The sequence below is a fragment of the Pseudorasbora parva genome, chromosome 10 (assembly GCF_024679245.1).
Source record: "Pseudorasbora parva isolate DD20220531a chromosome 10, ASM2467924v1, whole genome shotgun sequence".
Taxonomy (NCBI): Eukaryota; Metazoa; Chordata; class Actinopteri; order Cypriniformes; family Gobionidae; genus Pseudorasbora; species Pseudorasbora parva.
This window is the reverse complement of record NC_090181.1, coordinates 23,297,291-23,316,529: the sequence shown is the minus strand read 5'-3', so window position 1 is coordinate 23,316,529 and position 19,239 is coordinate 23,297,291. Positions and strand designations below refer to the sequence as shown.

At 37.2% G+C, this 19,239-nt stretch overlaps 1 protein-coding gene across 1 annotated transcript in view; it reads left to right on the top strand.

Moving 5' to 3' along the window:
- ttc27 (tetratricopeptide repeat domain 27) overlaps positions 1 to 19,239 on the top strand; it is a 133,259-nt gene that overhangs the window by 4,987 nt on the left and 109,033 nt on the right. The window contains exons 2-4 of the mRNA XM_067455587.1: positions 3,346 to 3,523; positions 13,514 to 13,643; positions 14,782 to 14,922. Of these exons, the coding sequence (XP_067311688.1) occupies positions 3,346 to 3,523; positions 13,514 to 13,643; positions 14,782 to 14,922 (449 nt within the window). The remainder of the gene's footprint in view (positions 1 to 3,345; positions 3,524 to 13,513; positions 13,644 to 14,781; positions 14,923 to 19,239) is intronic.

Genomic DNA, 19,239 nt, shown 5'->3' with positions numbered 1-19,239 from the left:
GTATCACTGTGTGTGTGTCAGACAGCGCGAGACTGCAAGTTATTGTTTTTCGCAAATTATTGCATTTAATAACCCTTTTTAACATAAAGCAAGTCCCATAAGTAAGTCATAAGTTGTGTGCCCAGTCTATTCTCTGCCCTATGCATCGGCCTAAAACGTACACTTTTCACAATGTTGAAGTAGCCTATTAAAATCATTCAGATATTGCGTGCCGTTGCGATATGCATATTGCGATATGTACATTTGCGATATTTCGATATATAGCACAGCCCTACTTAATATAATGTAATACAAATTAAAAAAAGGCCTAACTCAAATTTTTGCCACCATATCTTGAATGTTGGGTAGATTTCCTATTTATTCACACTGATAATTTCTGATCCTGCTTTAAGACAAACAATGATTAAAGACTGTCACTCCATCATTAGAACGAGCCATATTTGGCATTAAAGCACTAGGATTTAAAAGAAACTCTGGCAAACGTCAGCAAATTTACATCACGTTAAAGGGTACTTTAGCGCTGGGAAGATGAATCTGTCTTTAAACTGGGTCATTAATCAGGGTTTTTCCTGGGTCAGAAATGTTTTTTGGTGGTGGCTGACCAGTCATGGTCATTCACACACACGCATACACGCGCATACACACCCCAACAGTAAAAGTACCTACCCGCGTGATCTGTGAGCCCAATACTGACAATAAATGTAAAATAAATGCAAACTTTTTTTTTTGCTTTTTGTTGCTCATCTAATTTTGATATCTCATTATGTATGATGTCTTGATGTTTGTTTCTTTAGTTCCTCATTTTTACACAGTTTGCATGGTTTATTCATTATTTTGACAACAATTATTAAAAAGCAGCATTAAAAATGTAATAACAAATAGTCTAATTCTCTGCCATAAACAATTTAACTTGTGTTGTTCTGCTTTCACCTTATTCCAGTCTAAACATTTTTTTATGTAGTCATTTACTACACATTATCAATACTGAAAATAAATGCATGAAAATACTGTGGATTATTAATACTAATTCTTACTAACCCCTCTTGTTTAATGGGGTAAGCACACTTAATTCTCATTTCAGAGGTGTTGTGAGTAAATGATTACACACTGATTCGTGAGTTCAGTGTTGGACAGATCAGTTCATTAAAATGAATCAGTTCAAATTAGTCATTAGTTCGCGAATCGGACAAAAGCGGACACGTTATGTGTGAACCCAGACTCTTAAAACAACGCAAAAGATTGATCACAGAAAACACTTCATAAGGATATTTTTCAGTTTATTTGAAAGTATGGTTCATGTCAGCTGCGTGTGTAAAACGTCTGTTAAAAGAGGTGCGTTTTTTTTTTTTTTTTTTTTGAGCACAATTCACATCCAGCAGTAATTATGGGAAAATATTGTGCGACCGCGCCACGTGGCGCACGGATTCAGTCTTCAGACCTTTTACCATTTTGTCAGTTCTGTTGATTTTGATTGATATGCGCGAGTGAGAGAGAGAGAGAGAGAACGGTGATGGTTTTGAAGACAGAGGGCGCACGCTAACTGAGTGTCAGCACGAGCAGAGAGTCATGCGCATTAGTAATCTACATCAATTTATAAATCACTATAACTCATCAAATAAGGCTTTGGCGGGACAAAAAATTGCTTTGGCACGCCAAATTTTTTTTTCAATGTAGGAAAAACCCTGTTAATGTAGTAGAAATGTGAAATTATTTTTTTAATTTGGTGCTTTCTAGACTGAGAAAAGACAGAAAATGTATTTTTGTCTCATGGGGATGACAACAATTCCCAGAATGCTTCGCTGCCTTACGAGGCCACTCCCAAAGCCACGGATTACTGTATCACTGATCACTTTCCCACCGCCACCACGTTCATTTTCATAAAATCAGTTCAGTTAGAGAACAGACACTACAATTAAAACCTGAACGTGTCTGTTCAATATAATGTGATTTAGCCGCTGAGGGAGTGTCGCAGCACAAACGCTGCAGGAGTCAGATTACATACATTCATGATGAGCTGAATGAGCTCTCGTGATGAGAGCTGAGGTAAATGCGACTGCACTCGCGGCATAGATTCACAGCGCGTGTTCAGTCTGCCGCGTTTTCAGTTTATACCTTTGGAAGATTAACTTTCATAGGAATTAATTTGAGAAGTTGAAACACTGACTTTGCGCTGCCGGCCGCACCGTTTACATGAATGCCTGAGGCTGCGAGGTGAGCTGTGAGTGTGATCTCCCATCTCCCAGGCGCAGGTTGAAAACATGCGGAAATGGCTCCCTCTGCTGGCTGTAGTCTTTAGCCTCTGGCCAAAAAAGCCTCTGGGGTGGGGGTGGGGGGCACAATCATTCGAATATACTCCAGGGTTTCTACTGATACAAAGCCATATGCTAATCGCTGAAGTAACCCTTTAATTACAAAACATGTCATCATTAATTATCATTAATCTATTGACAGCCTTAAGCTACAATTAAAACATAATTTTGTATAAAGAGGCATTCTGTTCTGACCATTATTCTCTCTAGATTCAGTCCAATTAAATATAACGAACTGATTAGCTAACCTGGCTTTCCTTTTTAAAATGGGGAATGATGTTTGAGGATATGATGGTCATGTGCCATATACCAGTTATTATGCATGCAGCAAATCTGCTTTTCTAAAAATGGTCAATTTCAAAGTGTTTATATCCAATTGAAATTATGGTGGGAGATTCTCCCCTCTGTATTTTGTGTTTTTTTTTTTCCTTCTTCTTTTTTTGTTCCCGTGCAGTGTCACGCAATCGCGGAAACTGACCACTGGTGTCAGCCGTTCATCAATTGATTTTGCAATGATTTATATAAAAAATTATTTTATAACAACTGAAGAAATAAAATGTATTCACGAGTCATACAATTCAAGTCTCAAGTCATCTGAAGTCAAAGTCAAATCATTTTCTTTTTTTGGTCAAGCAAGTCTCTTTAATTTGCGACTCGATTCAAGTCATTTGACTCGAGTCCCCCACCTCTGAGCACTACTGTATAGTAACTTACAGTTAACAGGTTTTTACTCTAGCAATTTTTACTTTTCTTCAATAAAAATGAAACATTTCACGTTTAAAACGTTGTTTAACAATGTCTGAATTCTGAAATAAAAAATACTGAAGACCACAAGGTACAAAATGAATACCATAACCATTGAATCATTAAATATGAGGAATCTTTGTGACACATCTCACAATTGTGTTTTTCGTGTTTCTCTTTATATTAGGTATTGGCATTTCAGAAATAAGTGCTAAAAAGCAACAAACCATACACACATTGGTGTCCAAACGTATATTTTCAGCTACTCTCCCTTGTGTGTGTGTGTGTTCAGATGGAGGTTCGTTGCTGCAGTTGGTGTGTGAGGGCGATTTCGAGGCCGTGCTCTTCAGCTCTGCGGTGCAGGGGCTGCTGGGAGGTGCTCCTGAAGATGGTGACAGTATTGAGGCCTATCTGGAGAGACAGGTGCTGTCTTACCTGAGCGATGCCACTGAAGATCACCGGAGTGACAGGTGAGGATTTGGACATATAATGGCTTTCTTTCAGTTTTAAAATCAGAAAGAACATGGAATTTTTTTAAATGTGCTGTTTTGTACTACTGAACTACGTGAATTTCTCTGTAATGAGAGATTTATTTGCATTGTCTTTGTCTTCCTAAATGCTGCAGGGACATACATGATCTGTGCCTAAAACATTTAAGTGAGTTAATTAAATTCATTAGAATCTAAATGCAAATGAGGACTAATTTAATTATTGAAACTGTAATACTATTAATTTAAATTACACTACTGCCTAAAGATGTCCTCAATTAGATACACTCATTGTGTCTGTTAAATTACAGGAGATTTAGCTCTATTTAAACGAGTTCTGTGGTATGGACTGAAATGTCTTATTTATTGTGATTTAATGGTCTCCTATAATTGGCTATGAATTATTTAGCTCCGAGATTGTAAATACAGCACCACTTATTTAGCACCACTGAGATTGTAAGTACAATGTTTGTGTGGAAGATTTATTGATTGCCGATTTAAAATAAATGAGTTTGTTAGATCACTTTTGAAACATACTTTAGGGCTGTCAAAAATATATTTGTTTAGTTTAATGCATTTACTTTTTTTATGCATCACCGATTCATTTCTGTCATCCTTTGGCTGCACTACAGAATATGATCACGGGATCATTAGTGTTGCCAATGGCACCAGTACCTATATAACCGGTATGTACCGAACCAGAAGCAGATTCCGGTGCCTCATTTCGGTGCTGCTTAAATTCAAACATGCTTTCATGCTTGCGCTGGCACTGAGCCAGAGAGAGACACGCTCAACGCTCGTCACACATTACAACTATTCAGTGTTTTCAACCACATAATGTTTATTTTAGGTTTCAGATATTTATATCAAATACAAATTATGTTGTTAACTATAAAGTTTAATCTATTATTTTCCCAGTTCCCCGGTCACTTACTTTAATGTGTTTTGTGAGACGTGATGTAAATCCGACAGATCTCTGAGGATTCTCTGAGGTAACTAACATGGCGGCGACATTGCGCATTATAAATCAACTAACACATTCACTTACACATATTTGAAAATCTGAATGTCAGATAGTTCATGACATAGTTTGTGTATATTTAACAAGTCTGTGTATAATTTGGTGAATATTTTGAATAAAAAATAAAAAAAACGGAATAAAAACTATTAGCCTACAGAACTATTGTAGCTGCTGTGTGTCATGTGAGAATCAAAAAACAATAAAGCGATTAAATGATACCCAACCCTAGTTATCATTCATTCAAGTTCTATTAAAGCATAAGATGCAAAAAAAAGAAGAAGAATTTAAATCTGTACTGGTGCTCTGCCTGTGAAACGGCTCTCTGAACAAACACCCGAAATCTGCACAATAAATGCCGCTTCAGACAGCATGACCCGCGTTGAGTTCTGTTTCAAGCTTGAATGGACAATAACGTTCAAAATCGTTTTGTCGAGTATCCTTTTAGACAGTCTTAAATGACATACAAAATGTTAAATGAACGTACAGAGAAAATAGGATGTGTCAGATCTTAAAGTGTTAGCTGCACAACAAAACTACCCCTGTCTGTCATTACAGGGTCCCCGCAGAGTCTTAAAGGGATCCCCTGGTGTTGAGACTTGTATGGCTTAATGTAACATAAATGATGTCTCTTACTGAATTATGTAGTAGAAAACCCATGAAAGATCTACGTTATTTTAAAAATCGATTTTATATTTGGACCATGGGCGGCGCCATTTTGTTTGCGTTCTAGGTTGATGACGTAGAGTGGTTGAACTCCTCAATCAGCTGGCGTTACCCGTTGCTATTTTTACCACAACGCAACTCGAAAATTGTTTCAGAGTTAAACAAAACCAATGAATTCCTTTGTAATTATACTTAAAACACACTCAAACATACATGTGCACACAAACTCACCTACACAAGTCACAAACAGATCGGCGGGCGCGCACACGACAGGCTCTGTTTCAATCGAGATGTTGGGCTGCTCAGTCTCCACGACAGGGGCTGAATCTGAAATCGACCCTATACCCTTAAATAGGGCATTATTTGAAGGGATGGACATTTGTAGTGTTGTCCGACACCATAGTGGACATGTTCGAGTGCAGTCATTCAGTCTCACGTTCCACCGCAATAACGAGTGTACAGCCGATTTACAAACAGCTGTCCGACTTCACGGACTCAAACATACATGTGCACACAAACTCTCTCTCTCACACAGACTCACACATACCCCAACAGATCGGCGCGAACACACACACACACACACACACCCCAACAGATCGGCGCGAACACACACACACACACACGCACGCACTGCGTGCGCGCATACATAACCCTCAATCTATTCCCTGTGTTGATATCCTAGATAGACTGTTGATAGTAGATTAACTATAATGCCTAATGTGACCAGCAGAGGGAAATATCTAGGTAGGACGATGGGATAAAGTAACGTGAGGAAGAGAGGCAGGATGTTTTGGTGATGATGCATGCGATTGAGACAGAGCAGTCTGTTGCTGACCTAGGTGTGTGTGTGCGCGCCCGCCGATCTGTTTGTGACTTGTGTAGGTGAGTTTGTGTGCACATGTATGTTTGAGTGTGTTTTAAGTACAATTACAAAGCAATTCATTTGTTTTGTTTAACTCTGAAACAATTTTCGAGTTGCGTTGTGGTAAAAATAGCTACGGGTAACGCCAGCTGATTGAGGAGTTCAACCACTCTACGTCATCAACCTAGAACGCAAACAAAATGGCGCCGCCCATGGTCCAAATATAAAATCGATTTTTTAAATAACGTAGATCTTTCATGGGTTTTCTACCACATAATTCAGTAAGAGACATCATTTATGTTATATTAAGCCATACAAGTCTCAACACCATGGGATCCCTTTAAAAAGTATTACATTTCAAAATCAAAATATAAGGCCTTAAAAAGTCTTAAATTCGCGGAAGCATTGCGTTCTAGGTCTTAAGTAATATTAAACAGGTCTTCATTTTTCTATGTCCATGTAACGCCTCTACCCATAGACCGTAAAAAAATAAACGCCTCTAAAAAAAACGCCTCTACCTCATTGCTCTCGCCTCCCGCTGTGTGTGTGTGTGTGTGTTAGTTCCGTGTTGTTGTAGTTCTTTCTTTTTCTAGACCAACTATTGTTCGCTCTATTACAACTTCAAATTAGACAAGCATGCATCTTGTATTGCAGCCAATCAGCTTTCGTGTTATTGGCACGAGTCTCTTTCAGGTTGTACCACAGTAAAACAGATTTTGTTCTTCAGCTGAGTCTGATGGTTGTTGCAGTTCCGCGATCGTGAGCGCGAATCTTTTCTCACCATCTTGCATAATGACCAAATAAAAGTACAATATACCCGATTGCATTAAAAAGAGTTAATAACAGTGATGTAAATGCCAAACTCCGATGTCAGGCTGGCGTGTGTATGCGTGTGTATGTAAACGGTGGTGTTTTCTTCTTTGTAGATATGCATCTTTATCTTGTATTTATTATATATATATATTATATATCTATTATTATATATATATTATATATCTATTATTATATATATATATATATATATATATATATATATATATATATATATATATATATATATATATATAATTATTAATTTTATTACTGACCGATTACTTGATTACATAATTACTTGACAGCTTTTTACTTATATTAAGCAATTACTTATTGCTGTGGTTTACTTTTAAGATGTTGGTCATATTTCCCACCCCAAGCGATCGTGTTATTAAAGATAGATGAGCACACCACTGGACCAGCCTTTTCTGTTTTGTAATAGGCCTACCAAACAAGATTCATGCATTCTGTTTGTTTTATTGACATGTGTGACTATTGTGCATCTAACATTATAATATGGTTAATGTTGCATCCTAATTATGAAAAAAATAAAAATGTTTGCAAATTTATGGAAGTGACCACCACCACCACCAAATATATATATATATATATATATATATATATATATATATATATATATATATATATATATATATATATATATATATATATATATATATATATATATATATATGCTAATCCTGGAGGGATTGAGCTATGAATAATAAGTTTACTAATACTTTGTTCAATTTAAATGCATTAAATAATATAAGTTTAAGTAATTGAGTGATTTTGCATTTCCTATGCATGTTTTTTTTATTGCGCAATAGGTCTTAAATTTTATTCATAATGGTCTTAAAAAGTCTTAAATTTGACTTGGTGAAACCTGCAGATACCCTGTCATTAATGTTAACCAAAGAACAAAAGATAAAGAGCTAAATAAGGTTTAATCTATTTTCAATTTAGTAAAATGATGCCATTAAACAAATGATATACTGACTTTATGTTGTTTCTACATTTGTTTTGGAGATTCTATGTGAAACTGCGGGGGAAAAAAAATTGTGATTTTAATAAATTGACTATATTTCCCTCCTGCCCATACAGAGAAAATCAATTGAGGTCAGATGGATAAAACATCTTTAAAAATATCTTCTTTTAAATTACTTTTTGGAAATGGCATGAGGGAGTAAATTATCACTGTTAAATTACCTACTTAAAACGAGAAACACAAAATCAAAGTGCTACCACTAGATTTAAGGAAGCTGACCATACAGCGTGGCAGTGTAGATGCTTTGTGTGCTGCTACGTAAGGCGTTTTAGCTGTCGATAGTGGCATCAGCTGAGCTTTTTATTGTGTGTAGAATGAATAAAACCATACAGAAAGGTTCAAACTCTGTCCCCTTCCTTTCAGCCATGAATTATTAATTTTCGATAAGCCCACTTTAACATCCTTTCTCTCCAGAGAAAGAACGAGTTGGGGAAGGGAAGGTTGCTCTGCGCTCTTCAGCCGTGCCTCTCTTCTTATCTCTCCTCTGCTCGATCACGCTCTCCCTAGCTTTATTTTTCTTTCTATACAGCCTCTCTCATTGTGGGCTTCTGTTAGAGAGGCAGAACGTGGTTGTAGATGAGCTGGATGCCTTGAATAATGAGAGATGCTTTCTGTTGAGAGATTAGATGCAGGTAGATTGATGTTTGTTTGCTGATGAAGGCAGAAAAGATATGTCATGTTTTTTTTTCCCCTTTTCTTTTTGTCCGCATCTTCTCTTTCTGTTGTGTTGTGTGCATTCTCATTTATTCATCATGTATTATTTTAAAGGGACCAAAATACACAATGAGATTGACTCAACCGTTTTATTTCCTTCCCGTGAGAATAGCGTGCTGTAGATCGCAGCGAAACATGAATGTGTGTATTTGGGTTGCATGTAAATGTCCTTTCTCCATGGCATCTGGGGACCGACTCTACCGTACAGCAGAATTACTCTCTCAGGTCTTTGAGTTCAGTGGGTGGCACATTGCTGCCTGGCACCTGATTCATTCATTCAGGTCTGTTCATTTGCATCAGCCGTGTGTGGAGACGTTATCAAAAATAAACGACATTACGGCCTTATCCCATTTCTCTCCCTTAGCACTTTCCTTTCCCCTACCCCTTCATTTTGTGCGTTCATGTGAGGGAGTAGGGGTGTCTCGATTCTCTTTTGGCTGAAGCTGTAGGGGTAAGGGCTGGGCCAGATAGCCCTTCAAACTAAGATTTTTCAGGACCACACTATAAACAAAGGGGTATGATGAATTTCCCTGCTTGCACATCGACTACTGTGAAGCTAGAATGCGTGTAGTGATGTTGCCAACTTGCCTGGCTTCCAGTTTCTCTGTAGCTTGCTAAACACAGTATTTGAGAGATGTAAACTAATAATTAATAAATGAATAATACGGTAAAAAAATAATTATAATCTTGCATCTCCAAGGGAACAACTGACTTGTTTGTATTACATTGCAGAGCTCTGTTTTCGCAGAACCACAGTAGAAAATGAAACCATATCCTGTCCATATCTGCCAGCTCGGAATGGAACAGTTAATAAACAAAGAACAGTTTGGTCTGATGGAAAAGCATTTCTACCAGTCTTGTATGTTCTGTGTCATTCTGTATCATCTTAGGAAACTCGAAGGCTCATACGTTTTTCAACTGAAAACGAGCACCGTTTTATCAAGTCTAAATACAGCGCAAAACAAAGCTGGGAGTGAGTAGTTTGTTAAACGTTCTCACGGCTGATTTCTGTTATATATAGCCTCCGCACTTCACTGCTGGGGTAGGTGTAAAATAGAATTGGAATTGGGTCTGATGGGTTAGTTTACCCAAAAATAAAAACTATCATTGATTACTCGCCCTCATGTCCTTCCAAACCTGTAAGACCTTCGTTCATGTTCAGAACACAAATTAAGATATTTTTAATGAAATCCGAGAGCTCTGTTAACCACACAGAGCTTCTACTAGAAACCGAACAGTATTATTATTTTTTTTTACCTCATACCAGATGAATCTCATCCAGTATTACATTACTTCCGCCAGAAAAGGTCAAAATGACGGCGCAATCATATATACACTTAGTGTGTATACACATACACTCATTCTAAAGGATTATTAGGAACACCTGTTCAATTTCTCATTAATGCATTTATTTTATCAACCAATCACATGACAGTTGCTTCAATGCATTTAGGGGTGTGGTCCTGGTCAACACGATCTCCTGAACTTCAAACTGAATGTCAGAATGGGAAAGAAAGCTGATTTAAAGGTGCCCTAGAATGATTTGAAACAATATGTTAAATTGTTCTCTGATATCTACATAGAGGGTATGTGGCTTTTTTAAGGGCAAAAAATGTCCAGATACATGAATGAATATTAAGTCATGAATATTAATGTTGAGCTCTTCTCTGATTGGCTTATTTCAGCAGCTCACAGCAGTTTAGTGAAGCGTCTCGTGAGTCCTGACCATCCTGACAGACTACAGACCGACTGAATGACACTAAGCAGAACATCTCAAATGGAGATTGATAAAAATACAGCTTACTTGTTTATTGGTGTTTTCAGATCATCCGCTCGCCAGAGAGAGCTTGCGTTAGTGTCATTTCAGTCATTTAAATCCCCCAAACAGAGCTTTTGAGTGAAAAGAACACATCTGGTGTTTTACCTAAACATGTCCAATCTGGCAACCATATGCACGCGAGCTCTCTCTCTCTCTCTCTCTCTCGCGCACGGATGATCTGAAAACGCCAATAAACAGTAAGCTGCATTTTATCAATCTCCATTTGCAATGTTTTGCTTAGTGTCATTCAGTCGGTCTGTGTTTAATTATTACATCCTTATATTTTTACTAAATGAATAACCTTGTCAAATGACTGTCGTTTTAACTTGTATGGTGGAAAAGGTGACGTTTGCTAGAATGATGGAGTGAACGATCTGTAGCTAAGCAATGTATCTATTGTTGTATTTTGTAATACAAAATAATAACCTTTGACACACTATTTAGTTTTGTATGGTACTTGGAGTTTCCTATTGTTACTGTACTAGCATCTTGCGTCATCTACACAATGCGGTCTCTCTAAGAAACTTTCAATTTAATCAGAAATTGTTTAAACAGCTAGTCAATAAGTGGATAAATCACTACTTACTGCTTGCAGGAATACAGTTGCCCCTTAAGACGCTGAGCGAAGCTTGCTTGAAATGGGCCGAACAAACGAACAATTTGTTGTGGAATCCGATTATAATAAACCTCTACCATGACTGTTAAGTCCTCACATCCTCAGCAAAGCCTAAACATGGCATATGTGTCATGAGAGTTGCCGTTTATCCTCGAGTGACGCTGCAGTCCTGATGATTCGGCTCCGTGATGTCATTTCTGCCTGACAATGAACATGTTTGGACAGATGCAAATGTTGGCGGGGTGCATATAAATGATCCTCAACGCTTGCGTCACGGTTGGGTTTATGTTGAGAGTCACTTTTTTCCCGTGGTGTTTTTGATTTACGAGATTTACATAAGAAGTAGGAGGCAATGAGGTTTGACACTCACGGTATGTTATGTCCATGTACTGAACTCTTATTATTTCACCATGGCAAGGTTAATTAAATTTTTCATTCTAGGGCACCTTTAAAAACTGAGGAATCTATTGAACCGTGGACTATATTGTTGCATCCCTGTTATATATATATATATATCCCACCAGATTTTGACCTTCTCCGCGGGAGGAAATGGCGTTGGGAATACTAGAGGAGATTTGTCTGATATGAGATAAAAAAACAAATAATGTTCGGTTTCTCACAGAAACTGATCGTTTCCTGTTTTAAGACATTAATGTATCGTCACAAGCCGCAGTGTTTAATATGGATTTGTTTGTGTTTTTTACTCTTATAGTGACTCTCATAAAAAACAAACAAAAAAAACCCAGGCCTTTAACATGCATTATATGACTGGCATATAGTGCAACGGTTAGAGTTAAACATATTAATTTGTGTTCTACTGAAGAAACAAACACACCTACGTTTTGGATGCCCTGGGGGTAAGAAGATAAACAAAAACTTTTCTTTTTTGGGTGAACTATCCCTTTAATGTTATAAAGTGACATACTTTTTGCGCACAAAATAAAACAAAAAGGACAACTTTATTTAACAATCTCTTATTTTCAACGTCACTCTCCTACGCTATTCATGTAGTGTAAACAGTTTTCCAGGTTCTATGTCAGAACGCCAGGTTCATTATTGGCTAGCTCATGAACAGTGTCGACTAAAAATGAGCTGGCATTCTGATGCTTTACCTGGAAGCGCTGCAACTCTGTTTACTACATTATCTGCATAGGAGAATGACATTGATGATAAGAGATTGTTGAATAAAGTTTTTTTCTTCATAACATTAAAGTTGAACCACTGTAGTCATTTGTACTATTTTTTTACTATGTCTTGAACTAGTCAAGACTACCTAAACCGAGACTAAGTCAAGACCAAGACCATCGTGTGCCAAGACCAAGGCAGGATGAGACAGAGTCAAGACCAGGACCAGACCAGCACTCCTTAAAATCATCTAAAAGATCCATATCTACTATCTCAGCAATTACTTATATATTTTTTCATAAATGTAATTATAATAGTAAGACACTATAACGCTGATACCAATCAAACCACTGACAATAAAATTAATGGCAAAGAAGTTGCATCTAAATTGGTACAAATACACCTTCATCAATAATGTTAAGATTAATTTAACATTCACAGGATCATTTATTCATCCGATTTGTTCAAAACAGCTAATTCATTTAATAACGAAACATTGCCAAATTGGCACAGTTTAAAATGTCATTTAATATTAACTTATTGTTTATTGAAATGTTTATATGAATCAATAACATTTGTAATCACGCTTATGTTCATGAAAACGGCTCTCTTGCGCTTGTGATATTGCTTAAATATATTCTGTTATATAAAAAATATTTTTGGTCATTTATATAAATTTGGGGCATTTTTAAGACAATGCCGCATTGCTTTTGAACCCGGCCTAACAGTAACAAAAGAAAACGCATTACAAAGAGGTTATTGATTGCATTTTAAGCAGTATGTTTTACATCAAATCACATCAATGATGTTAAATCAGACAATTCACCCACAATTTAGTGATATCCTTGCAGTTGTGGTCTTGACTGGTCTTGATAAAATCCCGAGTCCGATACTGAGACAAGACATAGTACAAATGCAGTCAAGACAGAGACAAAAAATGGTCTTAAGACCGGTCTCAAGACCAAAACCAGTCTCGAGTACTACAACACTATTGACTACCTTTCTGGGCCTCAATGAGGCAATGACATTGATGCCTATGTGAGGTACAGTGTGCTGTCGGATTTCATCAAAAATATCTTAATTTGTGTTCCAAAAATAAACAAAAGGTCTTATGGGTTTGGAACGACATGAGGGTGAGTAATAAATGACAGAATTTATTATTTTAACTTTAACTTGATGGATGTTGTGGTGGTAATCAACCTGAGTTTTTCAGCCCAATAAATCCAGTGGCTGTAATAAGATTTAACTGTTAGCATGCATTTTTCTGAAACCGATCTCTTGTCTGTTGTAGAGAAAGTACTCTGTTGGCATTGGCAGTTGGGTGTCTGAACCTATTCACCCAGAGTAATTGGACCGGGCCGCCAGTTGAGCTCCACATCTCTGATTTTCTGCCTGAGGCCTTGCTCCAGAACTTCTCACAGGTGCAGTACTTGTGCATGAACACAAGCACAACCAGTTTCACTGACTGTAATTTATTTTCTGAACACATGGTCAAACATTATGAATGTAAGAAATAATAAATGTAATATAATTGAGATATAGCTAGAGCTGTAAATATATATATATATATATATATATATATATATATATATATATATATATATATATATATATATATATATATATATATATATATATATATATATATATATACATATATACATGACATAAATTATATTTTTACATTTAGTTTTGATGGTTCAAGGGATCATTTTGTGTAAGTGTGCACATTCTTTGTCTTAATCCTTGGGGTTATGTAGTGTTTTGTTAGTATCAGCACATTTTTAATGAGCTTTTTCTTAGTGAAAAAAACGTCTAAATGCTCATGTGAAATTATGTGACACGTGTGGGATGTATATGCCTTTGTGATGGATGGAATGGAAGGAGATGGCGACACTGGGTAGGTCAGTGCTGTGGATAATGAGTGTGTAGAGGGCTGTAGGGTGGCTAATGAAACCTCTTAAGGCTCCTAATTATACAGAGGTGAAGAGATTCTTCTCCCTAATGCCCTACGGAGGCCTTGTAGATCCCTGGAGAGGCACTGTGTGTGTAACACTTTCTGCTATCTCACAGCTTTCTAAACCTGCTGATTTATCAGCCTTGTCCTCGAGAGCATAGGCCCTTTAAATTAGACTGAGAGTAGCGCATATGGAGAGAGATGGGTGGACTGAAGGCACTTACCATGAGTAGGACTGTCATTTAGTGGAGACAGCATAGTTTGAGACTGCCTTTTTTGTATTTATTTTATATTATTATTCTTATTTCCTAAAAAAATTATATATATATATAGTATTATATTTAAATGTTAATCAACTATAAACCAGCCAGCATTTTCTCTCTAATTAGCCTTTTTAAAAATATAAATATAATGAGATTAGAAGGAAATTTACTGTAAAGTAATCATTTACTATTTAACAACATACCATGGTGGTTTTCATTATTATTGTAAAATCATGATAAATTAATATTTGATGTCCCTAACAGTGTGAGAAACATTCCTTTTCTATAATCTTGTTTAATTTATCTCTCTCTCTCTCTCTCTCACTCACGCACGCACAGCCTGAGGCCCTGAACATGGCTGTGTTGTCCAGTCTTCAGCTGGATGGGGAGTCTGTCTACAGTCTAGTGTCCAATCCCCTCCTGCTGCTGCTGACCAGAGTCATATTCGTCAACTGCGGTGCCAAACTGGAGACCCTTCAGGTGAGATGCATAATAATTGTTATACCACTGCAGTAGAATTCACTATGGTTGGGGACACACCAATACAGTGCAACAGTGGGACAGTATACAGTAACTTGACAATTTCTGAACTAAGATAACACTTTAGTATGAGGAATACATATTCACTATTACCTACGACTTTTGCCTCAATAAACTCATAGTTTACTGCTTGATAATAGTTAGTAAGGTAGTTTTTGTAGCATTTAAGTTTAGGTATTTGGTAGGAATTAAGGGGTGTAGAATAAGATCATGAAGACTAAGGCATTAATATGTGCTTTATTAGTTCTAATAAACAGCCATGATCCTAGTAATATGCATGCTAACAAGCAACTAGTTAATAGTTGATAACTGAACCTTAATATAAAATGTTACCGGAACTAATGTTAGTGACGAGGTGTGCTGAATTTTGAGTTAACTTTAACAGTTTCTCAATACATGGATATGTTTGTCTGTAATGAGGAGCCATCTCTTGTTAATTTTATTCTATGTTTGCAGTTATTACTCTATGCTCATTCATGCATTACTGAGAGAGATGATGAAGAGTTATGAGGCTGTCAAAAGAAAGTTAACTTATGGCCGTGGTTTCCTTTTAGGCTCTCTGTGTATATATATATATATGTGTGTGTGTGTGTGTGTGTGTGTGTGTCAAGGCCTCACCCATAATTTACACAGGATCATTAGGATGGATGTTTGTCTGCTGATGTTTGTTACTTAGTCCTATACTGATCAATATTTATGTGTTACATGATCCTCCAATTGCAGGCTAAGTGTTTGGTTGTGTCATTGTTCATAAATTCCCACATTTAACATTGAAAAACATCCACTGTCTGCCTCATGCAAACACATACAATAACGGTGCAGTTTGTTATTGGAAAAAAGTTTCCCAAAAGACTTCCATTTACCATTATTTGAACAAACAGGTAGCCCCCTCCTCAAAATCACCTTATTGGTTTGGTTGAATCATAGGCTATTATACCAATTTTCAGTGTCACATGTTCCTTCAGAAATAATTCTAATATGCTGATTTGCTGCTCAGGACTTTAATGGAGCATTACATGAAAATGCTCAGTGTTTTCATATATCACTCATAACTCAGTGTTTTCATATATCACTGTCAAATAACGAATAATCCAAACTAATGCAAAAATTTTTAACCAAATCATTATGATAATTATCTTCATTATTTATCTGAACGAAAAAATAAAAATAATCAGAAAGAAAAGGGTGTGGTCCGTTAACGGAGAAAAAGAAGGGACATGCGTGAAGGAAAGGGAAGCGAAGACGAGACGCGGAAGTGAGAGCCGGGTGGAAATGGCGGAATGGGGCTGTTGAGCGGTTGCTGAGAATAATTAGTTGTTGTTGGAGTTTACCTACTCTCGATTGAATCGAAAACCTTGTGGGTACACCAGGAAGACCGCTGGAATCTTCGGATGTCCTCTGCAAAGGGAAGAATTGTGGCAATCAGAAAGGAAAAGGCCTCCGTCAACGCCGAACGGGTTTGAGGGATTTTGATTCTCCTATTATAACTTGACTGTTGGCAGAAGCTAATTATTCTTGAAGAAACTTTTTTCCCCTTGACTCTTAAGATAGGAGAGCGCAAAACTGACTGTTTCCATGCTTTTAAACTTCTTGCGATCTCTCATTCTCTTAAAAAAGTTAGACCCTTGGTAGATTTTTTTCTTTTGGCCATTTCCCCGTTGGAAAAACGAACTCTAACGAATAACGAATATAGAACTTTAAATTGAATATTTTTTGGTTGGAGTAGTTTGTTTTATTTCGAGGGTTTTGGTTATTTACTTTATTTATTTTGTTTGACTTATGGAAAATGTGATTTTGAATATCATGACCATGTAAGTTTTGTATAGAAAATTCTTTGAACGAGTTCATGTCATTGAGATGTTTTGAACTAAAATAATAATACTTAATTTCTGAACTTTGCGAGAGGCATTCGATGTGTAGTTTTTCGACAGTAATATAAACTGTCTGGCGCCCGAACAAAACCTTTCAACTGCCTGGCCCCGCTACAGAGTGGCGCCCGAACAGGGACTTGGACTTTGAACTTGAACTTAAAATGAAATTTTTTTTCCCCTCAGGACGTGAACTTAAAATGAAACTGGACATGACTTTTGGTTGATGATTTATTTCATAAACACTGGAACTGAAATAACAGGTAAAAAAAAAAAAAAGAAAAAAAAAAAAAGAAATTGCCTCAACTTATATGTGTCATATACAAAATGTGTTTTTGAGAACAACCCTGTTTTACATGTTTGTATCCTTGCCTACATGCTGATTGACGATAATTGAGTCTATTTTTGTGTCAGAAATCTCTGTATTGTATTAATTTTTTTTTCTTCCATTGCCATGGCTACTCCTATACGTTACCCAGCTCTCTCTGCCTCCTTAGACTTGGAACATGTTCCCCCTGACATTTCTACCCCTGTATATGTGCCCACCTTGGTTCCATCCCGTACTAGAAGTCAAATGCCCCATACACATGATCAGTCCCAAGCTTCTTCCTTGCCACAGTCTTTGGACATGGATCTGGTGTCCCCTGTATTGGAAAAATCAAGTAGATCAAGTTGGGAAGACCAAAAGGAACCTCTTGAGGGGCTCTCCACACGAGAAGGTGTTTCTATTGATGCTGTTCAGTGTGAACTCCCATTGGTACTTCCTACCCCTGGAAGGGAATTGGGTAGGCTTACTGACCAAGCCCATGACCATCTGGACAAATTTCAACAGAAACAGGATAAAGTTCTAAATGAGTTGGCCAAACAAGTTCAACGTAGTCAATTCCATCTGGAATCAAAATTGAACAAACTCACTGGACAAACCGAGCAAAGTCTTCGGAACCTCCACACATTTGTATCAGCCAGTAAAGAAAAGTTTGACCATGAAATGGACACCATCATGAAAGCCAATAAAACCGTGATTTCAAGTGAAGTGGATCAAGCCAAAGCTACAATTGTGTCTGATCTTGGATTTATGATTAAGCAGATGCAAATTGAATTTCAAGATGAGCTACAAGTTACACAGAAAATGTTTGACAAAAAGAATGTTGAATTGATCAAATGCGTGGGTGACTGTACCTCAATGTTAAAAATCCTGTCTACAAAAGTGGATGATGTAAGTGAGAAAGTAAATTCAATTGCTGCAACTCACAAGAGGGAAATAGAAGGTATACATGACAAAATTAAGCAAATAACTCAGCCAGCATTATCTTTTCAACAAAGCAGTGCAACAGTAAAAACCGCTGTTTCTGGTTTTACTCCAGTTTCCAAAACTGATCACATCAGACTAACCTTTCCTACCTATGGTAGGCCAGGAGATGATCCTGATCCATTACTTTATCTATCCAAGTGTGATGATTTCCTTGCATTACATCCCTTATCAGACACAGATATTTTGGCTACTTTCAGAACAGTTTTCCATGGTACGGCACGAGATTGGTGGGAGATAACTCGCACCAAAGTAACATCTTGGGAAGAATTCAAGACCTCTTTCGTGTCAGCATTTCTGGCTGAAGACTATAAGGACGAACTCGCTGAACGTGTTCGAACTAAAAAACGGGGAAAATGAATCCATCAGAGATTTCGCATATTCGTATAGAGCTCTCTGTACAAGATGGAACCCTGAACTCACAGAGTTAGACATTGTGAAGCTGATTGTGAAACACATAAAACCTTATCTGGCTAGTCAACTCCGTGGAAGAGTGAATGATGTGGACGAGCTTGTGCGTCTTGGTCATCAATTGGAAAGAGACCATGATCAGCAGCTTGAGTATGAACGTAACTTTCATGGGAGAAAGGTAACGTCAATGCAGAAAGGATTGTATCCTGGAAGTCAGCAAGGAGAAAAAACATGTGTTGGCGCTGCAAAGGTTCACATCCTCCTGGCTCATGTCCGCATTATACTTCTGCCTCTTCTCAGGTTGCCAATCAAAACAAGCAAAAATCTGATAATTCGCAAAGCAGTAGACACTCCGGTAAAACCTCTGTGTCGTCAATGACGACCTCCAAGCCAGATCATAAAGACTTTTCTTCTTTTTCAATGGCTGTTCCACCACAACTTCTTGTACCAATACATATTAAGTCTTGGTATGGAAAGGCTATTCTTGATACAGGAGCCAGCTATACATTACTACATGAAGATCTCTGGGCTGAACTAAATAGTTCAAAAGAAGGTCTTAGGCCTTGGACCCATGGACCTTTGTATTTAGCCAATGGTGAATCAGAGTCACCTCTTGGTTGGACTGCTTTAGAGATTGGGCTACATGGCAATATCATTAACATCTCTGCA